The following is a 26,543-nucleotide window of genomic DNA, read 5'->3' as shown; positions in this document are numbered from 1 at the left end:
CCAAGAAGTGACCCTATTTTAAAAACTACACACTTCAAGGCATTTATTATTTGCCTGGACACATGACAAGGCTCAGAAGTGAATAGTAACATTTGCATTTGAGGCCTATTTTGGTGATTTTCACAGCATTGGCCCACAATTGCAGGGTTCTGAGGTCAAATTGCAAGACAAACTCCCAAGTAGTGACCTCTATTTTGGAAACTACACCGCTTAGACATTTTAAGGGGCGTAATGAGCATTTTGACCCCACAGGTATTTTTTCATTAGAAATTAATGCGCAGTGGATGATGCAAAGTGAAAAACGCCATTTTCCACGGATATGCCATTTAGGCTTTGTTCACATTTGTGTCAGGGCTCCGTTCCGACGTTCCGTCTGAGCTTTCCGTCGGAACGGAGCCCTGACTGACACAAACGGAAACCATAGGTTTTCGTTTCCATCTCAATTGATTTCATTGGTGACGGATCCGGTGCCAATGGTTTGCATTTATAGAAAGATTAGGGAAAAAACAAAATGAAAATGTAAAACTACAATGTGTACTGGCACATGCAATTTGCAGACATAAATCTGTCTATAGAACATGAGAGATATAACCCAATGCAAAGTTGACACTGAGTAGAACTGCTAGCTATAGTCAATTATATGAAGAATCAGCTCCAGTTAACATTGCACTAAAAGACTAGTATAGCCCCTAGCGAGGACACATCGGCACCAGGCGACAGAGGCTACAGTTGATTCTGCAGCAGCATCGGCGTTTGCAGGTAAGTCGATGTAGCCTCTGTCGCCTGGTGCCGATGTGTCCTCGCTCGTCCGACACGATGCAGGACCTGGGGCAGGAAGTGACGTCACAGCGTGATCTCTCGAGAACACGCTGTGTGTCTGTGCACTGCCAGAAGCTGGGTGGTAACGAAGAGAAGTGGATGATGCTGATTCGTCAGCATCATATACTTCTATTCACAGCGGTCAGCTAGTAAAACAAGTAAAAACGCCCAGATGTACACACACAATACACGCCCACTTGGACTTAACTTTAAACACGCCCAGTTGTACTTAATAAAGGCTCATTTGCATAAATATAAATATGCTCATAACTTGGCCAAAAATGCTCGTTTTTGAAAAAAAAAAAGTTTCTGTTATCTACATTGCAGCGCCTATCTGCTGCAATACGAGATAGGGGTTTGAAAATCTGGTGACAGAGCCTCTTTAACATACCAAAAGAAAGGAGTATGTAGCCACATTTATAAAAATATAACACATTTTATTGTACATATACGACAAACAATACTAAAAAATATGTGAAAGACTAAAATTAATATATGGTATAGCAGAAAAGACCATAACTGCTGGGTCAGAACTATATATTGTCTCTATAATAGAGTCGCATGTAATATATGGACGGCTGTATATGGTTACACACAATTCAAAGATAACCTAAAAAAGACTATTAGTAATACTTCTATTCCTCTATAAAGATTTTTATCATTGCAAAAAAAGAGGGAGAAAGTGCCAGTGCATAATGATAATTTGAGTTATTCAAAAGCCAGCCTTACTCATCTCAGCAATAAAATGGTCTCGCACAACCAGTATAGACCCCAACTCGCGTTTTGCGGTGATCTGCTTCCTCAGTGACTCTATTATAGAGACAATATATAGTTCTGACCCAGCATTTATGGTATAAGTGCACAATATGTTGTGCCCAGTTGGTGCCACGGAAGATAAATACCTCATAAACTGTTAAGCGGGTTTCCCCTGGTACGGTAATAACACATATGCGGACGTAAACTGCTGTTTGGGCACACTGTAGGGTTCAGAAGGGAGGGAGCGCCATTTGGATCGCAGATCTTGCTTGGTAGTTGTTTTATTTGGGCTTTTGCTGGTATTTCATTTTATAATGTGGGGACATATGTAATCTGTGCGGAGTACATCAGAGCATACATAAGGTGGTATATTAAGGCAGTAAATAAATAATAATCCATAGGTGTTGCAGTGATAAATGGTGCCCAATCTTATCCGGTTTTGGAACGCTCTGCACATTTTGTGTTGCCATGTTCGGAGAGACAAAAATATTTTAGTTTTTCGCCAACAGAGTTTTGGGAGGGCTTATTTTTTTGCAGGACAATCTGTAGTTTTCATTGGTACCATTTTGGGGTACATGAGATTTTTATGATCACTTTTTATTCTATTTTTTGGCAAGCAAGGTGACCAAAAACAAGCAATTCTGAGTTTTTTTTTTTCTTTTACAGTGTTCAACTTGGGATATAAACTTCATTTTTACTTTATTTTGTGGGTCGATACCATATGTAATATCGTTTTTTTTTTTAAATGTTTTGCAGCGTTTGCACAATAAAATCCCTTTTTTTTAAAAAAAATATTTATTTTTTGTGTCACCATATTCTGAGAGCCATAACTTTTTTATTTTTCAGTTAAAAAAAACTGTGTAAGTGCTTGTTTTTTGCGGGATGGGTTGTAGTTTTTATTGGTACTATTTTGGGGTACATGCGACTTTTTGACCACTTTTTATTCGATGTTTTGGGAGGGGTGGTGACCAAATATATTAATAATGCACTTTTTTTTTCTCCATTAAATATCTGTTTATCTATCGCATATCCATCTATCGCATATCTATCTATCCTGCTGCCTCTCTGAGGGGGTGGCGGTGCCAATGAAACCAGCCACCGCCATCCCCTCCTGCACTATAATTGTACTTGCGTCTATTAGACGCAGATACAATTACATGCCTAAGCGCTGAATGGCTATCCAGCGCCTTTCAATGACGTAAGCAGCACGATGTCATCGCGCCGCTTGCGTCGTTGAATGACAGGGCAAGGCAGCCTGCCAATCAGCGCCTTTCAGCAACGCAACGTGAGGGGCTATATGTGGAGCACTACCTAGAGGCGGGGCTGCATGTGGTGGCTATATGTGGAGCAGTATCTACAGGGGGGCTGTATGTGGGGGTTATATGTGGAGCACTACCTATAGGGGGGGCTGTATGTGGGGGCTATATATGGAGCACTATCTACAGGGGGGACATATGTGGGGCTACTATCTACAGGGGGATCTATGTAGGGCACTATCTATGGGGGTACTATCTACAGGGTCTCTATGTGGGACAGTATCTACAGGAGGCTCTATAGGGGGCACTATGCATGTGGGACACTGTCTACAGGGGGCTCTATGTGAGGCACTGTCTACAGGGGGCACTATCGGGGGCACGATCTACAGAGTGCACTGTGTGTGGGATAAAGTGTATGGTGCTATTATAATCAGGGACACAGTGTATGGTTCTATTAGAATTAGAGGTGCAGTGTATGGTGCTATTATATTTAGGGGTTGTGTGTGGCACCATGAGAATTTTATCTTCGTCTATAGGTGCAGAAATGTTTGAAAAGTGAGAAGCTGAAGATATCTGAGCGGAAAACTGTAGAAATGGGCCATGGCCGGAAGAAGTAATCACAGAGGTCTGGACCGGATGGAGACTTCATCTGTGGGTCACTTAATGTAAATGTTTATTCTGCCTCTAATCAGTACTGTAGACACTGTATGATCTACAGCGAGATAATGGGTGGCATGATTTTTTTTTGTGAGGCTGCTAGTGATGTAGAGCAGCCAGGGGGGATGCCAATCAAGATCGCCATTTAAATTTTCACCTTAGGCAGCAGAAAAGCTAGAAATCGTCCCTCATCTATCTATCTATCTATCTATCTATCTATCTATCTACCTATCTAATATCCATGTATCTATCTATCTATCTCATATCTAGCTATCCATCCATGTATCAATCTATGTCATATCTATCTATCCCCCCCCTCGCGAACCCCCCCTCGCTCCCTGCTGTGACTTCTCCCCCTCCTGGCAGGATGTCAGGGAGGGAGAACAGTGTAATAATAGTAATAAAAACAAAAAAAATTTCTCTCCATTAATTATCTATCTATCGATCTCATATCTATTTCAGATCAATGTATCTATCTCATATCTAGCTATGTATATCTCATATCTATCTATTTATCTCTCTATGTCTATCTCGTATCTATCTATGGATCTATCTCATATCTATCTATGTATCTATTTCATATCTATGTTTCTATCTCATATCTAGCCATGTATATCTCGTATCTATCAATCTCATATATATTGATATATAGTATAGTTCTAGGTTGGGGCTACACAGCGACTTTGGCCGCAACACGCCTGCACGGCCAAAGATCACTATGTTCCGTAGCCTACTTGGCAAGTGATGACAGTGAATGTGGTCGCAGTCATTTTACTTGCGATATAGGCTACTGGACAAAGCAATTTTTGACCATGGGACCTGTGCCGTGGCAAATGTGGTCGTGTAGCCCCAGCCTAGAACTATACTATATATCAATATATATGAGATAGATAGATAGATGGATAGAAAGATAGAGATGATTATAATATATTTATATATCTATCTAAATTGCGTTGTTTTTTTTTGTGTAATATAAAGATTATGATTATTTCTATCTACCTATCTCTTTACCTATATCTTTCATACCATATGTACAGCTGTATTGTACAGTTGCAAGCTGGGGCTACACCGCGACTTTGTCTGCGACACTGGAATCAGCTTTGGAAAATTTGCTCTCCAAAAACCAGTTTGCGCACCATTTATTGTAAGCTCCGCCTTGTGCCAAGCCTGTAAGAAATGCCCACACATTTGTTATAGCTAAAAAGTCTGCAGAATCTGCCAAATATGTATTTAGGTGTGTTTACCCAGTGGCATGCACCAGATGTCAAAATACATCACCTAAAATTACATATTCACATATTTTTAATAAATTTATTTCCCTTTTTTCCTTTTAAATTTTACCTTTTTTTTGAAGGATGGAATAGCATAGTAGACTATGCTACCCTATCCTGAGAGATCCCGCAAAAAAAAAACCCAATATACTGCTCCTGACAACACTATATGTCAGTAATGTCAGGAGATTCCCAATGCCGAAGTCTCCTGGCAGAGCATCGCAATTGCTCTGCTCTTGGGCTTTGGTCCTTGGAAAGCTCCTGAGATTACTGTCCAAATATGGAACAGCGCCGGAGTCCCTGGGCAGAGCGCTAGTAGAAGTCCTGCCCGGGGACTCCAGCCCTGGAAAAGCTACTAACATCACTGTCCATTTATGGACAGTGATTTCAGGAGTTTTCCCAGGGCGACGTATCCCACTGTACGCCATACAGTGAGATACATTTTGGCTGAATTTAACAAAACCGGTGCATTAACGGTTATTAAAGCCAGGGCATTAACCGGTCATGTGCCAGACCATAGTTTCATTCACTGTAATTTACATCAGTACCACAATTTGTTAATGCACATAACGTACAAATGTGAGTGCACCACTTTCCATTGCCCAACCCTCGCTAATGGAGGGGGGGTCCAGACTGCTTGACTGTATGGGGCCCAGAAATTCCTGCCTCTGATCTTTATTTTAATACATTCAACTACCCACATAGTGCAATGCATTAGAGCTGTCAGTCATACACTGACAGCAAGCCTATTAGGCTCTGCCTCCGGGCTAGTAAATTGGCTACCCGGCTCTTTCTGCCCGGGTAACCATGCTCCTATGCTGCGATTGGTCAGTCACTACTGGCTGACCAACCACAGCGATCGCAGGCGGCGCCGCGATTTGTCCCCCACCGCATCATAGTGACTATCGGCTGTCTGTGACATCCAATATCACTGTTCTGTCACCATATATTTAGACATGTTGACAGAAGAAAGCCATGATGTAACTGTACTTCATGGTGCCTTAACCCCTTCCCGCAAATCGGCGCTACTGAACGTCCTTTTTAGCGGTGCCTTCCCGCAAAAGGGCGTACAGTAACGCCCTGCATTCAAACTGTCACCATGTCACTTGACATGGTGACATAACAATGATCGTTGCTGTCCGTGACAGCTAACAATCACAGTTACCCGGCACGGGACCTATGATAGCGGCCCCGTGTCGGCGATCGCTGTGGTTGGTCAGTCAAATGTGACAGACCAATCACAGCTGTCAATGACGACACAGTGCCGTTTCCCGGCTCTGAGAAGCTCATTGCGTGTCAGATCTTCTCAGAGCCGGTCATCAGTGTACTGTGCTGTCAGTGTCAGAGTGTTTCTGACAGAAAAAAAGTGTTAAAAATAGAAAAATAACTCCTTTATACTCACCCTCCATGCCCTTCAGCTGATCCCTGCCTAGTGTGAAGGACCCTGTCAGATCTGTGGTCCCTGTCAGATCTGTGGTCCCTGTAAGTTTTGTTTAAAAAGTTCCCCAATTTTACTCTATACTGACCCCTAGCCCCAGCTTCTGTCACCTGGTAATCCTGCTTACCTGCTGACGTCCGTCACCTGCTGACCGTTTACTTGCGGTCTTCTGTCCCTACCTACTCCGTCCTCTCCTGAATTTTTAGGGAGTTTAGCTTTTTTGTTAAAAAAATAAAATAAAATAAAAAAGAATAAAAAAACGTAAAAAATTTTAAAAAAATTATTACGTTATTTAGCAATTGAAGGGAGTCTTGTTAGGGGTAGCGCTACTTTATATAGGCTCATTACCTGACCTCTGTGTCTTGTCACCACCTGTGACCTATACAGTGCGCTCCGTCCCGCTCCTGTATTTTTGGGGATCACTTTTTAGTTATATTGTTTTTAGGGAGTTTTATTAGTTATTATACACTGTACCATACCAATATGGCTCAGAGATTTTATAGTCCAGAGGAGGCATATGCCATGTTATGCTCCGACACCGACTCTGCAAGTGAAGATGAGATGGAATTTGTTATTTCATCTCCATCATCCAGCGAGTCGGATGAGCCCCCCGCACAGCGCAGAAGAGCAGTTGGTCCTGCGCAGCCGGATTCAAATGAGGCGATGTGGGTACCCGCTGTAAATTATACCCCTCAGGTGCCCAACTTTACTGCCTCCTCAGGGATCCAAGTAGAGACAGCGGGGTTCAGGGAATTGGATTTTTTTAATTTGTTCTTTTCTGAGGAATTTGTTTCTGCAACGGTCCAGCAGACCAATTTGTACGCAGAGCAGTTTATGGCCAGCAATCCCACCTCATATAATGCCAGAGTTCAAAGCTGGACCCCCACAGACCCAGTGGAACTCCGCAAATTTTGGGGCCTATTGTTAAATATGGGCCTCATAAAAAAACCACGTATCCGGGACTACTGGTCCTCTGACGTACTGTAGAATACATCCCTCTACAGTACGGTGATGAGCAGAACACGTTTTGAGGCCCTGGTCAGGTTCTTGCACTATAACGATAATTCCCGTTGCCCACCACCTCAGGACCCCCATTATGACAGGCTATATAAGATTAGGCCTGTCATCGACCAGTATAATACAAAATTTTCAGGAAATTACACCCCTGAAAAAAAATATAGCGGTCGATGAATCCCTTGTAAATTTCATTGCACTTCAGGCAATACCTCCCAAACAAAAGGGCCCGGTACGGCATAAAATTATACAAGGTGTGTGAGAGCGCCACCGGGTACACACACAGTTTTAAAATTTATGAGGGGAAAGATTCAAAGATGTAACCCCCAGACTGCCCCTCCTTTCTTGGTATCAGCAGCATAATAGTTTGGGACCAGATACACCCTTTACTTGGTCAGGGATATCACCTATACGTGGACAATTATTATAACAGTATTCCCTTCCTAAAGTCCCTTTCGTCCAGATCCACCGTGGCCTGTGGCACCATCCGGAAGAATCAGAAGGGCCTTCCCAAAACCCTGCTGGGGCAGATGTTGCAGAAAGGGGAAAGTAGTGCCGTCTGCAGTAATAATCTGCTCTTTCTTAAATTTAAGGACAAAAGGGATGTACACATATTATCCACCATTCATAATGCTAGCAGCAGACCTGTTCTAGTACGTGTATCCAGCACCCCAACCACCAAGCCTACCTGCATCCTGGACTACAATCGCTCCATGGGTGGGGTGGACCTATCCGATCAAGTGATCAGACCATATAGTGCCATGCGTAAGAGCAAAACATGGTACAAAAAAACTGGTCGTCCACCTCACCCAAATTGCATTTTATAATGCGTTTGTGGTGTCCAGGTATGCAGGCAATCGTGAAACCTTCCTGCAATTCCAGGAGAAGGTCATAAAGGCTCTAATATTTGAAACCCAGAAGGGGAGGGTACTGCAAGTAATGTAAATCGCATTATTCCAGGCCAGCATTTTCCAACAGAAATACACCCTACCGAGAAAAAAAGAAGAATCCACAAAAAATGTAGGGTGTGTACAAGAAGAGGGATCAGAAGAGACACCACCTACCAATGTGATACCTGCCCCACAAAACCCGGCCTATGCATAAAAGAATGCTTCAGAATTTATCACACCTCATTAGAGTTTTAAATTATGTTTTATTCATCAGTCTCCTCTTTCTTCATATTGGCCATTATAAAGTAATTTAATTTATTTCCCATTTTCTGCCCACTGACTAAAAATTTGAATAACCCCAAAACAAAACAAAAAATTCTCACTATACCCCTAGATGAATACCTAGGGTGGTGTCGCCTTACAATTGGTCACGCAAAATTAGAATAACTGGTAAAACCTTAAAACAAAACTAAAAATTCTCACTATACCCCTAGATGAATACATTGGGGGTTGTAGTTTTTAAACGTTAGATTTTTTTGTTCTGCCTGTTATTATGATTATGTCCTGCCATAAAAAGCAGTTATTTTCATTCTTAGTACTTTTTTACTTTTTGGTGACAAGGGCATAGCTATTTTTATTTGGAGGGTATACGAGCTGTTCCTGATCAGTGCAGTTTGGGATTGTTTTACGGTTTTGTGTAACTTGTTCTACCCGATAATACTGCTGGTAAAGCTGACAATAATTTGTGGATTAGTAATCCTTTAGGCCTCATGCACACGACCGTAAAAACACCCGTTATTGCGGGTCGTTATTACGACCCGCAATAACGGGCTCATAGGCTTCTGTTAGCCACGGGTACCTTCCCGTTTGCTCACGGGAAGGTACCCGTGCCGTTAAAAAAGATAGAACATGCCCTATTTCATGCCGTAATAACGGCACGGGCATCCCATAGAAGTCTATGGGGCTCCCGTAATCATGGGTGGCTGCGTGTGTTCACCCGTGATTACGGGAGCGTTGCGAGGTGAGGCGAGGTCAGGGGACTACCCGGTCTGCAGGCCACAGCCCAGTGGCGTAACTACCGCCGGGACTACAATGAAAACTATGGCAGAGCGGGGAGGTATCTCCCCGCTCTGCCATAAACAAGACATGTATCCCCTATCCTGTAAAAAATAAAAATAAAAATAAAAGACGTTCATACTTACCGACAACTTCCTGCTTCCTCCAGTCCGGTCTCCCGCCCGTTGCCTTGGTGACGCGTCCCTCTCGACATCCGGGCCGACGTCCTGGATGACGTTTCAGGCCATGTGACCGCTGCAGCCAATCACAGGTCAATCACAGGCTGCAGCGGTCACATGGACTGCCGCGTCATCCAGGGATGTCGGGCTGGATGTGAAGAGAGGGACGCGTCACCAAGACAACGGCCGGGTAAGTATGAATTTCTTTAACTTTTATTACAGAAAAGGCTGTCCCTTCTCTCTATCCTGCACTGATAGAGAGAAGGGGCTGCCGATTAGTGCAGTGCTATTTTGCTGCCAAAAACGTGCTCGTAAATACGGGTGGAATACGTGTGACACCGGACCCATATTTACGAGCACGGGTTCGTAAATACTGGTGCAAAACGGGTGGAATACGTGTGACACCGGACCCGTATTTACGCCAGTATTTACGGGTGTGAAAAAATACGGTCGTGTGCATGAGGCCTAACTGTATCTATACATACCGTGTTGGACACTGCTCCTTTATATATTCTGCAGGTGATTGGTTGTTTTGCGCACATTTCAGTTCCTACCTTGCCAGGCAGGGATCTGTTATGCAGTGCCAGCGTCACTTGGCACGTTTGTCCCTCATATAGGGATTGATTGTACTAATGAGACAACCAGTCCCTTTAAAGAAAAAAACAAAACAATTATATAGCCCAATGGCTGTCCTTTTATTCTGTGAACATGCTCAGTATTTGTTTCCTCCACTTTTCAAATATATTGCCTTTCAATTCAAGGCAGATTCATATATTTTTTTAAATGTTCCCAATCTAACTTACTATATAGCAAAGTGAGATGCTGTTCTTAATTCTAAGGACTTTGATACGCTCAAGGGGGGGCTTTGATACTCTCATTTTAATCTAATATACCTCCGTTGCTCCTTATATGTGTCAGTTGTTGGACTCGCTGGTCTGCAGCCACGAGCACCACTGAATCTAATACATACATACTTGGTCAAATGTGCACAGCTCTTACATACTTTGAACGGAGGTGATGTTACTCTTTTAACCATTTAGTGTAGTCAGTCTTTTTGCTCATAGAAGCACAATAAAAACGTATTTATTTATTTAGTCATTAATTGTTCAGTGGCAGTTGGACTTAAGGGAATTTCTCTGCTGGTAACAGCTTTTTGTAAATAATTCTACGGACTGACACATTTGTTGGTCATATGCGTTTTTAGCACGACAGTTATTTGTACAGACAAATGCAATGGTTTGGGACAAAAAGACAAATAACCTAAATAACACCTAAAACTTTGCGATCAACATGCTCACCCCTAGATAAATACCATAGGGGTGTAGTTTCCAAAATGGGATAACTTTTGGGGGGTTTCCACTGTTTTGGCCCCACAAGACCTCTTCAAACCGGACATGGTGCCTAAAATATATTCTAAAAAAAAAGGAGGCCCCAAAATCCTCTAGGTGCTCCTTTGCTTCTGAGGCCTGTGCTTCAGTCAGTAGTGCACTAGGGCCACATGTGGGATATATTTAAAAACTGTAGAATCTGGGCAATAAATATTGAGTTGCGTTTCTTGGGTAAAACCTTCTGTGGTAGAGGAAAAAATGTATTACAAATTAATTTTGGCAAAAAATATGAAATTTGTAAATTTCACCTCTAGTTTGCTTTAATTCCTGTGAAAGGGTTAAAACACTTTCTGAATGCTGTTTTGAATACTTTGAGGGGTGCCGTTTTCCCAAAAAACGATGCAAACATAAAGTAGACATATGGGATATGTGAAATAGTAATACCACACAAAATAGCTACTATCTGTTTTATAAGCAGATACATTTAAATTGAGACAAATGCTAATTTTTGAAAATTTTCTCCAAATGTTGGTGTTTTTCACAACTAAATATTACATTTATGGCCCAAATTTTTTCACTAACAAAGTATAATATGTCACGAGAAAACAATCTCAGAATCGCTTGGATGGGTAAAAGCATTCCAGAGTTATTACCACATAAAGTGACATGTCAGATTTGAAAAAATGGGCCTGGTCCTGAAAGCCAAAATGAGCTTGGTCCTGAAGGGGTTAAGGCAGTGCAAATCATGACGCACAGTTGCGTCAAGGAGTTAAATGGACACTAACTTTTCGAACAACTTATGCTACTCTAATAGTATATCTGACATAAATCAACTTTGTAATTTACTTACTGTTAAAGGGAACCTGTCACCAGCATTTCACCTATTACACCAGCAATACCAGGTGGTAGGGGGTGGTAGGGGGTGAAAAATCATTTCTATATAACCTAGAGTTGTCTTCTTAGTCAGCTCTGTAGTTCTTATTAGTGTTCCCACACCGTATGCTAATGGGCATAAAAGAGTCAAATCTTCATTTGAAAAGAGTCATATCTTCATTCCTCAAGTCTTTCTGAGCTTACCCCGCCTCCTTACTTTTGATTGACAGCTCCTCGCCTTCCCCCAGCACACAAAATCCCACGCTTGTGCATTAATGTCCTCTTCTGCTGTGTGCGTACATCGGGATACCGGATTATTACGCTAAAAGGCGCAAAATGTTTGCAGACCGTTATTTACAGTCGGAGGAGGAGTTTAGGAGAGGGGATAACGGTAATGAACTTTTCGTTTCAATAGTTTTTATTAGTTTTAACATGAAAACAAAACAGCATTTCGCAATTAGACTTTGCGATATTATTTGTACAATTGGTACAATCAATCATCTCTTCATACAAAGCAAGAATTGAGGTAATCGTGATTGGAGAGATGACATTGTGTCGTAACATAAAAAAGAACAGAAACAGGATAAAACCAGCAAAGAAGAACAGAAAAGCCACAAATATCGTTCTGATAAATATTAATGTTCCCTATTGGGGGAGACAATGACCTTGAGGCCAATTGCACCTTTATGTTATGCAATGTAATACACACTGGTTGACCATGGATTCCATATTGCTGTGAATTTGTGAAACGAGGAGTTACCCAAGGAGATGATTTTTTCATATGCATATGTCGTGTTAATGAGTGTGATCACTTCTCCTAGCATAGGAGCAGCAGATTCCTTCCAATGGCGGGTTACCACTAATTTGGCCATGACTAGTATTTTGCAAATCAGGCATCTTAATGCTATGGGTATTGCCTCCATTTCTATAAACAACAGGGCCGTCTGAGGGGATTGTGCAATTCTACATCTAGAGACTATGGATACAAGATCAAAAATCTGAGACCAGAACGGAAGCAGCGTGGGGCATGACCACAGCGTATGGTAGAGAGTACCGATATGGCCACATCCTCTCCAGCATAGTGGAGATGTCTCAGGGAACATCCTGTGTAGTCTATCCGGGGTGTAGTACCACCTTAATGAGGTCTTTATAGCAGCTTCTACGTGTTGGATACAGGGTAATGCTTTGTAAATTAATCTAAATGCAGATATCCATGTTTCTTCTGAAAATGAGCAGTTCAGCTCTCTTTCCCAGAGCCGCATATGGTGTGTTTTGGAAAAAAATGTGTGTGAATGTAGTAAATTATACACAAATCTCAGGCCCTTGCTGCGTTTAGAGAGATACCCAAATATTTTAAAAAGACATACAGCATCAAAATTGTTATATTTCGCTGTACAGTCTCTGATCTGGAGATATTTAAAGAAATCTGTGATAGGAATAGAGTATTGAGCCACAAGATGTTCAAAGCTCACCAAGTAATTATCCTTAAATAACTGAGATACATTAGTAATGCCTTTTAGGGACCATGAAGATAGTGATAAGTTGGGAACAATCAGTGAAAAAATATCAATAGGAATGTATGACTTTAATAGTGGGAGTTTTTCAGTAGATGTGCGATGTAAGTATGACCAACACTGTAGGGTCGCCTTGGTTAGTGGAGATATTGTACAGATCTGTGGGATATCCCAGAAGGACAGAAACAAGGCGGTTTTTAGGCTTATCGGGGACATGTATGATGATTCAATTTGAAGCCAATGGATATCTTGATTACCCTGCCACCAATCCATAGTCTGTGCCACTAGGGTGGCAATATAGTAGCTATGTATGTCTGGGACACTCAGTCCACCTAACTTTTTGTCCCGGGATAATATATGTCTGGAAGTTCTAGGTTTACCTCCAGCCCAAACAAATCGAGATAATGTTTTTTGTGCCATCGCAAAGAACTTGGAGGGCAAGCTGATTGGAAGGGTACGGAATAGGTATAATAGCCTGGGTAAAAGGAGCATTTTGTACGCCGCTATACGTCCTATCCATGACGTGTCGTGTTGGAGGAGTCTATCAGATTCTGCATGAATGGAATGAAGTAGGGGTTCGTAATTGGCCTTGTATAGGTCACGGAAGGAGGGAGAGATGGTAATGCCTAAGTATTGAATGCCATCTAGTCTCCAATCAAATGGATATTTCGACTTCAGAAAAAACAACGTGTCAGAATCTAAGTGTAAGGGTAGCATCTGGGATTTTAGGGTGTTTAGTTTGTAATAGGAAAGTTTGCCAAAGGATTTAATGACATCCATAACCGATTCAAGTGAGCTAACAGGCTGAGAGAGGGACAAAATGATATCATCCGCATACAATGAGATGGTATGGATTTTGTTACCAATTTTTATACCCTGAATAAGGCTATGTTGTTTAATGTGTTGGGCCAGGGGCTCCATAGAGAGAATGAATATTATTGGAGACAAGGGGCAGCCCTGACGAGTTCCGTTAGAGATATCAAAGTCCCGAGAAAGGACCCCATTGGTGTACACTCTGGCAGATGGAGCAGAATACAGAGCCTGAATAGCAGTCAGGATGTCCCCCTCCAACCCCATTGTCCGTAGGGTCGAAAAGGCATATGTCCAATTGATACGGTCAAACGCCTTTTCTGCATCTAATGCTAATAGCGTAGCCCGCTCTTTCGTTGACTCCAGATGATGTATTATATTCAAGATTCTACGGGTGTTGTCGGATGCTTGTCTGCCTTTGATGAAACCGACTTGGTCACTGCTTATCAGGGTGGCCAATATTGGGGTGAGTCTATTAACTATCAGCTTTGCATAAAGTTTAAGATCAGCATTGAGCAATGAAATAGGCCGGAAGTTTTGAGGTGTGTCAGTAGTTTTCCCTGGTTTAGGTAGTGTGACAATTAATGCCGCTTGGTTTTCTCTAGGGAATGAACCTCCGATCATGGCTTGCTGGAAAAATTTACTCAAATATGGTACCAGTAGGGACGTAAAATTTTTATAATATAGGGTAGTGAGACCGTCAGGGCCCGGAGCTTTCCCTTGTGGAAGGGATTGTATGACTTTTACAATTTCCAATTCGGTGATAGGGGCGTTTAGTGTCTGAAGTTGTTCTGGAGTGAGACTAGGCAGTGAAGCAGATTGTAGGAATTTTTGTATCTCAGGCGGGTTTGGCCGTTCGACAAAGTGATCATCTCTAATATTATACAAGGATGAGTAGTATTTACGGAACTGCTCAGCTATGTCTCTAGGGTCTGCAATTTTAGTTTGAGATTGTGGATTCCGAAGATACGGAATTCTGGATTTCTGGTGCTGGAGTTTGAGGCGCGTTGCTAAAAGTTTCCCTGCCTTATTATTTTGTGAATAATATTTCGCTTTGGTTTTTCTAAGGGATTTTTCGTATTCTGACAATAGACATATTCTGAGGCGTTGTCTTAGAAGGAGGAGCTGAGACGCCCGGTCATCTGAGGGAGCAACTTTGTTTTTTGCATCTAGGCATCGGATTTCCTCTGTCAGGCCTAATACCTCTGCTACCTTTTGTTTCTTAACCATATGACCCAGTCTGATAAAGGTACCTCTAATGTAGGCCTTATGGGCGTTCCATAGCGCTGCAATCCCGATATCTGCTGTGTCATTAATAGCAAAATATTCCGTCAGATCCGTTTCTATGGTTTTTCTATGTGTGGGATGTGAGAGGAGAAAGGGACTAGCCCTCCACAGGTATGTAGGCGGGGTATTATGTGTTTCTTTGAGAGTCAGGGTGAGGGGAGCGTGGTCCGACCAGCAGACGTCTCCAATAGACGTGGATTCCGTTAGGAAAACAGATTCTTTGTCTACCAGAAACATGTCTATTCTGGCATAACTATTGTGTGCCTGGGAATGGTGAGTAAAGTCTCTCTCTGTGCTGTGATGCATGCGCCAAATGTCATATATTTCCTCCTTCCAGAACAAATCACCTATGATAACATGAGAATATCGAGACTGCGAAGTGGAGTCCAACTCCGCATCCATTACAGCGTTGAAGTCCCCACACAGGATCAGTCTACCTTGTTTATGTTTAGAAATTAGGCGTGTAATCTTGTGGAAGAACTTCAATTGGTGACGATTAGGGGCGTATATTGTAACTATCGTGTATTGGGCATTGTTTATAGAACACTTTAGGATAATATATCGGCCATTGGGGTCAGTTAATAGATCATACATTTGAAAAGCGACCGTGTTTTTCACAGCCAACAACACACCTCTAGTTTTGGATGAGTGATGGGATTGAAACACGTGTGGAAATGCAGGATGTTTCAGGCGAACTGCATCCTTTTCTAATAAATGCGTCTCTTGCACGCAGAGGACGTCACAGGAGGTTTTAAGGGCTTCTTTCCAGATAGTCGAGCGTTTATATGGGTTATTCAAGCCATTAACGTTAATGGACGTAAATTTAAGCGCCATGTCTATATAGGGTGTGTTGTTGCTTGCGGACACATGAAATTAACCGTGCATCAAGATGATTGAATAGGATTACAAACCAATGCATTACAGATATCATCAAGAAGAAGGCATTATAGAAAAACATATAGCTACCTCGACAGATCTGCAGATATATGTGGCAAAACAGAACAAACAAAAACAAAAGAAAAATATACATTAAAGGAAATGTGTCTGAACACCGGATGTGTTCAAGACAATAATGGGGGAAATCAGTCATCTTGAAAACCGGTACAGTGGACTGCACTGCATCCTAGTAAGCGAACCACTTCAGCGTCGTGGACGGTTACGTGACCGGACCATTTGCCACTCCTGTGCAACAGGCGGTGGAACAGCTTTCGGAGTATTCTCCATCAATGCGACCCGAATATCCCACAGCAGAAGGAGAGAAATGCCATCTTGTACGGATCTAATGATGTGTAAGGAGTCGTTCCTGTGGACGAGCAGGCGTACAGGAAATCCCCATCTGTAGAGAATTTTGTTATCTCGAAGTGCAGAAGTGATTGGCGCGAATTGCCTCCGAAGTTGCAACGTGGCCGCTGAAAGATCTGCATATACGGAGACCATCCGGAATTGCGCGGGGAACGCTTCCTTCTTCCTAGATGCAGACATGAAAGAGTCCTTAATGTGGTAGAAGTGGAATCGGGCTAGCACATCTCGCGGTATATTTTCGGACATATGTTTTGGCTTTGGAAGCCTATGTGCTCTATCAATGATAAGGTCCCTTGGGGAGCAGTCGGGTATCAGAGCTTTTATGAAATCCTGTATATAAAGGGTTAAATCTTTGGTGGCAATGTCCTCCGGGACCCCTCTGAATTTCACATTGTTCCGGCGTGATCTGTCTTCCAAATCAGCTACCTTAGCTTGTAAATGAGAGAGATCCGTCTCAAGATCATAATGAGCATCGATGAGCTCGTTATGGGATGTAGTGAGCACCCCCATTTTCGACTCCACATGCTGAACTCTTTCCTCTACCACCTGAAGTGAGTCAGCTAATGGTTTAAGTAGCTGGGCAAACCCAGAATGTATGGATTGCTGTAGGGCCTGCAACATGTGTTTGAGCGTTTGCTCAGTAATGGGGTCGGTGGAGGAGGGTACATTAGCAAGCGTGTCTCCCTTTGTCAAATGGTCAGGAGTTACATCGATATTATGTCCTACCTTGCCCTTGTCGCCGCGAGGAGGAGAAGGGGCCCATGTTACAGGGCGTCTGGAGCTGCAAGGAGAGGAGGGCTGTGATGATGTGCCTCGTGTCGCTAGGCCAAGATGGCGGCCCCTGAAGTCCGCGGCAGAGATGTCTGCCTGAGTGAGCTGCGTCAGTTTCTGCGGGCTTGCTGTTGCTCCCGTCGGTGGCAGAGCAGGGACTGAGCTGCTGCATCGAGGAGGAGCAGAGGTGATGGAAGATGGTGAGCCCGGGTCGGATGTCAGGGATCCTGCGCGCGGGCTTCCTCCGGCGCCATCTTGTTCTGCTGGGCGGCTATGAGGTGAGTAGAAATCCGGGATTTTGGCCGGTTTGGCCGCCGCTTTGTGTTTCTTTGGCATCTTGGCGGTAGTGGGGTATATTCCTGGGCACAGGTGGTCGTCAGCAGGTTGTTTTGCGGTGGAACGGCGGTGGTATGTCGCTGTGAGCCGCTATGCAGTTAGGAGCCGAGCTCTCAAGCAGCCATTCACTCCGGCAGCCAAGCCACGCCCCCCGGTAATGAACTTTTGAAAGCAGCGGCCAGTGAGGGATAAGTAAAGTTCAATAGGTGAAATGTTCCCTTTAAAATACACGGTAGTTGTTTTACCCATTCTGTGTGAAGTTACTGCCACTTCCTGTAATCTGCTGTACACCCCCTGTTATCAAGCAAGATCTGTCTCTAGTCACAGATCAGTGCCTGCCAATAGAAGTCTATGGAGAGTAAAGTGGGAGAAAGAAAGGAAAAGAAAGAAAGGAAAAGAAAGAAAGGAAAAGAAAGAAAGGAAAGGAAAGAAATGGGCCATGTGAATGGGGCCTTAGAGGAAATACTGAAAAAAAAAAGCCTTACACAAAAGTCATATAATAATCATGTATAGTGTCATGTACACATGTATTTCAGATTATTCTCGAAAGTCACCTCAAAAGTTAGGTACGCTTTAACTTTATAAAATTACTTCTCTAAAGTGGCAAATGGTATTTTTGTAATTAAGAAGATGAGATTGGAAGTGTGGGTTTCACAGGTGCTTTGACTATTAAATAAAAGGCACACAAAGCCTGGTTACTGACAGATCTATTTTTCTCAAGAAAGATTGGTAAGGTTGAACCGTGTGTTATAGAGATGCATGAGGATGGAAAAGGCTACAAAAGAACTGCTAAAAACTTGGGTGCACTTCAATCCATAGTTGACAAATTGTCTACAAATGGACTGTTGCTACTCTTGCTGGCCATCCTGTTAAGATCACTACAAGAATACAACAAACAATCCTGAAAAAGGTGAAAAAGAACCCAAGGGTAACCACAAAAGATCGACAGAAGACTCTACAAACTACAAAAATCTTTGTTTATGTGTCCACTATTAGAAAAACACTGAACAAGAATCGTGTTTATGGAAGGACGAAGAAAAAGCCGCTGCTGTCCAAAAAAAAACAAAAAAACTTAGCGGCCTGTCTCAAGTTTGCCCAAGACCACCTGGATGTTCCACATTGCTTCTGGGAAAATGTTCTATGTACATATGAGGCAAAAGTAGAAAGTTTTAGCACAAATGCACATTTGTATGTTTGGAGAAGCAACACTGCACACTAAAACCTCATCCCAACCGTGAAGCATGGTGGAGGGAGAATTATGGTTTGGGGTCACTTTGCTACCTCAGGGCCTGGGCATTGAGGGAACAGATATTTTAAAGGTGTATCAAAACATTTTAGAGAAGAATGTAATGGCAGCAGTCCATGACCTCAAGCTGAAGAAACGTTGGGTGATGCAACAAGACAATGATCCAAAACACATAAGTGAGTAAACAAAAGAATTGTTGAAAAAGAAGATTTGTGTTTTGGAATGGCCAAGTTAGAGTCCTGAGCATAACCCCATCAAGATGTTGTGGCATGACATGGAAAGGGCTGTGCACAAAGGGCATCCCAGAAATATTGATAAACTGAAACACAACTGTAGGTAGTAACGGTCCAAAATTCTTTCTTACCCCTGAATGACCGCCGATACACCTTTTCACAGCAGCCATTAAGTGGCCTTATTCTAGGCCTCCACCTTTTCACGGCGGCCTAATCAGAGTCCTGCATGAGTGTCCCGTGCAGGCTGGAGCAGGTGCTCGACTGTCTAATGACAGCCGGGCTCCTGCTTCAACGGTAGCGATCGAAGTTTTCTTCGATTGCGACCATTTAACCCCTCAGATGCCATGGTCATTAGCGACCACTGCATCTGAGTAGTTTACAGAGGGAGCTCCCTCTGTCACCCATCGCAGGCCGCCGATGTATTACCATGGCAGCTGTCAGCAGGGTGCCTAACAAAGGCCCCATGCCTGCCCTGGCTATATGCTTATTAGGCCGTGCCAGAGGCACTGACAGGCAATAATGCTTTGGTATACTAAGTATATTAAAGCGTTATATAAGCGATCAAAAGATGAGTGAAGTCCCTAGTGGGACTGAAAAAATAATTATTGTGAAATAAAAATTAATAAAAAGATATGCAGATTTTTTTTTTTCCATAAATCACTCCAAAATCTTGTAGAAAGCCTTCCTGGAAGAGTGGAAGTTCTTTTAGGTGCAAAGGGGTGACCAACTCCATAGTAATGGCTATAGATTTATTATGTGATGTCATAAAAGATTCTGTAGGTGTAGTGTGTAGGTGTCCCAATACTTTTGTCCATACAGAGTAATTCCAAAGGGTTCACTTAATTTTTCTTGCAACTGTATTTTCTTGGAACTCTGCATCGTGCCGATCTTCTGTTATTCCTCCTAGAAATTTCTATATAAATTTCTGTCTAGGTCTTACCATCATCAAAGGGATGTGCCCCATCAGTCTCACTTTGTCAGCTCTGATTGGAGATTGTCAATCTCTGTAGGGACACACCCCCAACTGGTAATACCCAGTTGTCAATTTATTCATACATTTCTAGGAGGAATGGAATAGCACAGAGGCCTAAGAAAAGATGCTCCAGAAATGTTCTCAGGGGGGACGACAATTATTTACTAAAACAGACATGTCGGGTCCTCTTTAACTATTTTGTTGAAACTTGAATTTAACAATGGTTTCTCTCTACAGCTGTTCCTTTCAAAATGCATAATGTATAAATGAGTAGATATTAGAGAAATAAATAAGCAAGGCATAGACGGTGCTTAACATCGTATACAATGGTCTTTGGTACCTCTAAGGAAGAAAAAGGTGCATGACACTGAATGTACTAGATGTGTTAACTTTTGACATTTTTTAAATAAATAGGCTCTCTGTAAAGGAGACAACATTTTGTCATCATATCCTGATAATGTGGCAGCAACAGTAGTAGACAGGTGTTTTATGCTGTACAGTATATCCAGCATATAAATGACATACTAGAGCCTCATCAGCAGTTACTTCTACTGCTGATAAAAATGAATGAAGTTTGCAACTTGCCACTGAAGATATCCAACATTGTAGGTGTTTCTCATATTGAAATTTGTAAGGTAGTCAGCTCACCATTCACTGCTATCAAGATGTATTACCAATATGTTTTACTGCCAGTTCATCAGTAACCACATTGATGGCCTTGGGGAATTACACATTAAAAAAACAAAAAAGCAACTGAACCTTTCAAACTTCCTCCGTGTATTAAAGTGAATACAATATAATTTAAATTCATATGACTCCATTTAGGATCCAAGGAAGCCAATTTGCTTAAATATAGCTTATGTTTTATCTGATGTCCATATAGTATACGGATACCATATAGCTTCTCTATTCATACCTGGAATGTAACTTTTTGAATGTAAGGAAGCAAGTGATTTGGATGAATTGTTAATGATCAAATTTGTCATTAATTAGGACAACAAATAAACATAAAGGAACCACTAGATCACATTATTTCTCAAGCTGTTGTCTTAAAACCAGGATAGTGAACCAGTTCTTTTCTGCTGATATGCAAGGGTGAGCATGGTATTGTAGGTTCTACAAATGAATACATCTGCTTACTGTCAAGTTTTAAATTTGTAAAAACATATTGTGTCTTTCCAATTTAAGCATGGTAGTCAAGACAACGAGAAGTCTGTTATTTCACACTACAAATTTACCAAAGGAGCAGCGTATAAAGGGATATGTCTTCCTGGCACTCACTGAGCATCTCAAGGAATTGTTTTCTGATTTGAACAAAGAATATTCAAGTAGCATATTTCATATTATCTAATATTCTGTAAAATGTCCAGTTGATTTAGCAATATGTTTATTCAATTCAAATGACTAAACATAGAAAATGTAATTGCAGTGTCTCCTCAAACTGTATTATTTTTTTTTTTTTAATTAACCTCATACGAGCAGTGCTACAAACTCATCAGATACACATAAAAACGCTACAATTCTGTTTATACAAATCAGAAAAATTACAGCTTGTGTCCTAGGCCTGTTTTTTTCTTTTTTCAACTTATCATTTTGCATCTTATCTAGAATAGTCAGGTAACAAATTATGGAAAAATGACATATCTGATGAGGGAAATAACGGATTGTGTTAACTTTCTTCAGAATTGATTTATCCACGCTACTACATTTTGGTTCAGCCTTTTTATACAAAAGAATGAACAGTGTTGAGTAAACGGTGGTTGCATGATATTCACTGGCCATGCTTTAATGCTGGATCAACCAACCATGCTGTGTTATTGTTACAGTAAATGGCAAGTCATTCGCCGTGTTGACAGCTAAGTCATACATATAGTGTGGCCATCCTCTAAACCTTGAATGAAACATCTGTCTCAATGATGCAGCACATGAGCTTTTCCTTTGTACCTACATCATGTTTGAGGCAGTCTTTTCTGATCGTTCTCAAATGTAATCATTTCTAAATGCTCATAAACACATACACCATTTTATCGGCTTTTATATAACAGCTCACTGCAGCTTCAATGAACCGCACCTTCCATGATTATATATTGGTGTCATAAAAACAGCATGGCCTCCTTTACATTTAGCAGTTTATAGCTTAACATGTTTTAAGAAAATGCAGGAATGGATCAAGTTCTCCTTTGGAAAGCTTTGTCTTTCTTCCCTCTCTGCAATCCTTTACTGCATGGGAAAATCCTGCTGAAAATCCTGAAATGTGGAGCAACCCTTACAGATATCTTAGTGTATTGATACAATCTCAATTTAAAAGACCGAGAGGAAAAATAGTACATTTATCCAAATATTGCTAATCCATAGAGTCAACCTACAGACCTACATGTCCAGGTCTATAAAGGCCTGCTTTGCTCTCATACAATGATAAATAGAATGTAACATGAAAAATTCAGACAAAAATGGTTCCCCTGATTACAGCAAGGTACCGGTATTTACTTAAAATAAGCCAAAAATCTACAATTAGAGTCAAATTTATTTTAATACTACACCAATTCTACCAAAATACGCATAGTAGGACATTATCAATAATGTCGCTGTTAGGCCCTGTTTACAAAAAAAAAAGAAGATCGGCCTCAAAATTCCTTCAGGAATGCCGTGGGCGAAAAACGCTTTCTCTGCCTCCTATTGATTTCAATGGGAGGTCAGAGGCGGAACCGTGGCAAAGAAAAAAAAAAAAAACATGCCGCTTTTTTTTCCCGCTAGAAGCTAAAAGCCGCCACAGAAAAAAAACGCCTCCGCCTCCGATTGAAGTGTTTCCGAAGTTTTTGGGTGATGATTCCGACGCGGTCAGTTCACACAGAGTTCTTCAGTGCCGATTTTGACACGGAAACCGCATCGGAATCAGAGCCAAAAAACTGCCAAAATCGCCACCTATTGATTTCAATGTGTTCTTTTCCCAGGCGGCTTTTGGCCCCTTGCGGGGAAAAAAAGCGTCATGTCCTTTCTTGCTGTGGTTTCCGCCTCTGACCATCCATTGAAATCAATGGGAGGCAGAAAAAACCCATGGCGCTCATTTCTGAGCACTTTTCGCTGCGTTTTTTGCCCACGGTCCTTGCATTAGCTTCAATGGCCGCAGGTGAAAAACGCAGCAAAAAAAAATGCGGACAAATAAGTGCAGGCAGTTAAAATCTCCCTCAAAATTCCTAAATGAATCCTGAGGCAGAATTTTTCTGACTGCAGAAAATTGTGTGAACAGGGCCTTACAGAGCTTTGTTTAAAAAGTTTCTCTAATTTTTGGTCTGTGTACCATAGTCCTCGAAATGACGAAAATAAAGATAAATGGGTGGCCCCCTTTTTATCCATGGCTGACCAATCAAGCAGCCTCTGGAAAAAGATGGGGGGAGCTTACAGGAAACTAGGTGGCCCGCCGATTAATTACTACCACTGACACTTCGTTCTAGTGATCAGCGGGGGTTACAACCATCAGGGCCACCACTAGTCAGATATTGATGCCATATCCTAGCAATATCCTTGATGTTAGTAATGAGGAAACCACTTCAAATTGGAAATGACAGCTGTCAGAATTGATATCAGAACTTGAATTTGAAACCATACAGTACCCCTCTTTATTATTAACTCCAGATGTATCTACACCCATTGCAAACAGGTGCATAAAATCAAGCCCACAGCCATGCAATCTCCACAGACAAACATGGGTAGTTGTATGGGTTGTACTAAAGAATTAACAGACTTTAAATGTGGCCCTCCATAGGATTCCACCTTTGTCATTAGTCAGTTTGTGAAATGTATGATCTGCTAGCTCACTGCTAACTAAAGGTGTGATTATTGCGAAGTGGAAGCGTCTAGGAGTAGCAACAGCTCAGCCACGAAGCAGTAGACCACACAAACTTGCAGAACAGAGCCACCCAGTGATGAATCACGTGGCATGTAAATACAAAATCGCCTAGCCACTGTTGCATAGCTCACTACAGAGTAACATACGGTCTCTGGAAGTGACATAGCACATAAACAGTGGACTTTTATGAAATACATTTCAATGTCTGAGCAGCTGCACACAAGCTCACCATGTGTAATGCCAAGCGTCGGCTGGAGTGTTGGAAAGCACACCATCACTTGACTCTGAAGGAGTGGAAACTTGTTCTCTAGCGTGACAAATAACTTTTCACTATCTTGCAGTCTGATGGATGAATCTGGGTTTGCTGGATGCCTGGAAATCGCTACCTACCGGAATGCATAGTGCCTACTGTAAAGTTTGCTGGAGGAGGGATAATGGTCTGGGGCTGTCCTCCATGGTTTGGGCTAGGCCCCTTATTTCCAGTGATGGGTAATGTTATTGCTACCGCATACAAAGACATTGTACACAATTGTATGCTTTCAGTTTTGTGGCAACAGTTTGGGGAAGGCCCTTTTTTGCTCCAGCGTAACTGTGCCCCAGTGCACAAAGTGAGGTCTATAAAGACACGGTCTGATGAGTTTGGTGTAGAGGAACTCAAGTGGCCTGCACAGAACCATAACCTCATGCCCATCAAACACCTTTGGGATGCATTGGTGTGCCGATTGCAAGTCAAACCTTATGGTCCAATATTAGTGCCTACTCTTTTGGCTGAATGGGCACAAATTCCAGCAGACAAGCTCCAACATCTTGGGAAAAGCTTGCCTAAAGAGTTGAGGCTCTAATAACCGCAAAAGGGGACCTAACTTTATATTAACGTGCATGGTTTTGGAATGGGATGTCCACATACACACCACTGCACAAACACCTCCTATATAAAACCAGACGCGCCTGAAGGTTGTATGTGAACCTAAATTACCCATGGCAGGCTCACCCTCCTTCTAAAAGTCCCTAATTTCAGTAGTTCTACCATGATGACAGACCTGGACCGCTTTTGCTTTAGTATTAATAGTTTCATTTGTATAAGGCTCTGTTTACATTAGTGTCAGAGCTTCTGTTTTTACAGTATCCATGACAGATCCGTTATGATGCATTTTGTAACCTATTGTTGTGGATCTCATTGACCTAAATGTGTCCATCAGTTTTCTGTGGGGTTTTTTTTTTCTTATTTTTACTGGTTAGAATAGCTCAACTTTGGCTGTCAAAGAGAAATAAACAGAACATCAACTGTCACATTTACATTAATATCAATGCTAGGCTGTAAAATATATTTAAAGTAGCGCCAGCATTTGATTTTAACAGGGAGAGGAAGACTTTAGTATATCCATCTATATTATACTCGTCCTCCAATATCTGCCACGAAACAGTGATACATTTGTTGCAATAATATGACGGCTAAGCCACTCCCCCTATTTATCAATAAGTTAATGAGGGCGGCGCATGTTCCGGACACCGGATTTCTCACGTGTTTGCACCATTTTTTGTGGATTGCTACATGAGCCCGAATATGTCCAACAAGCTAATATTTACTTATAGAATGACTAAAGCCAGTATCTAGCAAAGTGGAGAATGTAATCTATCCAAAGTGTATTAAATAGATATTGTAACATAAGAAAATATTAACTAGATATATACCATAATAAATTTATTAGCCTCTGCAATGCTTTTGCCAAGCGCCCATTGCACCCATGGGGACAGCTGTGTGGCACTGTACTACAGCGACACAAGTGACCAGAAGCTGCCAGCTGTGTAAATGTAACACACCCTCACTGACTGCACGGCACGGTAACTGTGGACACACATACACTGCACGTCCATACATATATGTGCCGAACGTGAAGAACAGAGAGATGCTGTCGTGGGGTCACCTACCTCCTTCTTGACAGTCTTCAGCAGTCTCTGCCTGGTCTCTGCCTCTGTGGACGACAAGCTCATTGGTTATTATGTTCATGGAGCTCTCTCGTTATGTGACACGATATGATAAATATAGATGGTTTTTCGGTGGGTTTTCGTTTTCTGCTCACCTGTCCCCGTTGCCATGTTTGCAGCTTCCCCGTTCCTGTCCTCTGTAGGCTCGGCTCTAGAAGGCACAGCTGCTCCTGCGTGTGCACCGCGGCTCCCGTGACGTCAGAGCGCGGCCCCGGGAGCGCGCACCTGGGAGACGTTCCCGCGCCTGTTTATTCTAGTCACTGAGCTACGCTGGTTGGTGCATTGAGAGAAATTCGGGTGCTAAACACTAGATGGTGGTGCTACATTAGATGAGTTCATTATTATTATATTATTATTATTATTTGCTGTTTTAGTAAAGGAGTGTAGACCTCCCACATTCTTAAATGGAGAATAGGTACAACCCCCCCCCCCCCTTCTGAGTGAAAGACAATATATGTCACATCGACGAAGTCGTTTATGCGTAGCACGCCATGCACATTTTACTGTACATTGCTACATTTATTAACCCCAATGTTCCTGGGAATAAGGCACTACTTCCACTTGTGTCAATGTTACGCCCTGTTCACTTCTCGTTTTTTCCCTCGTGTACGTCGGGATAGAATCTAGTAGAATACACTATTCCATCCCCCAAAGAAACGTATATCATACAATATACGATTTTTAACATGGGAGCCTTTGGG

The 26,543-nt window shown here is 42.1% G+C and overlaps 1 protein-coding gene across 1 annotated transcript in view; it reads right to left on the bottom strand.

Moving 5' to 3' along the window:
• The window catches only part of SGSM1 (small G protein signaling modulator 1), a 280,772-nt gene extending 254,739 nt beyond the window's left edge, over positions 1–26,033 (bottom strand). The window contains exons 1-2 of the mRNA XM_075853710.1: positions 25,938–26,033; positions 25,786–25,829 (exon numbers count right to left, since the gene is read on the bottom strand). Of these exons, the coding sequence (XP_075709825.1) occupies positions 25,786–25,829; positions 25,938–25,953 (60 nt within the window). The 5' untranslated portion in view covers positions 25,954–26,033. The remainder of the gene's footprint in view (positions 1–25,785; positions 25,830–25,937) is intronic.
• Positions 26,034–26,543: the final 510 nt, after the last annotated feature.

This window comes from Rhinoderma darwinii, chromosome 1 (genome assembly GCF_050947455.1).
Source record: "Rhinoderma darwinii isolate aRhiDar2 chromosome 1, aRhiDar2.hap1, whole genome shotgun sequence".
In the NCBI taxonomy this organism is placed as follows: Eukaryota; Metazoa; Chordata; class Amphibia; order Anura; family Rhinodermatidae; genus Rhinoderma; species Rhinoderma darwinii.
The sequence above is the reverse complement of the archived record's forward strand: the minus strand, read 5'-3'. Positions and strand labels throughout refer to the sequence as shown.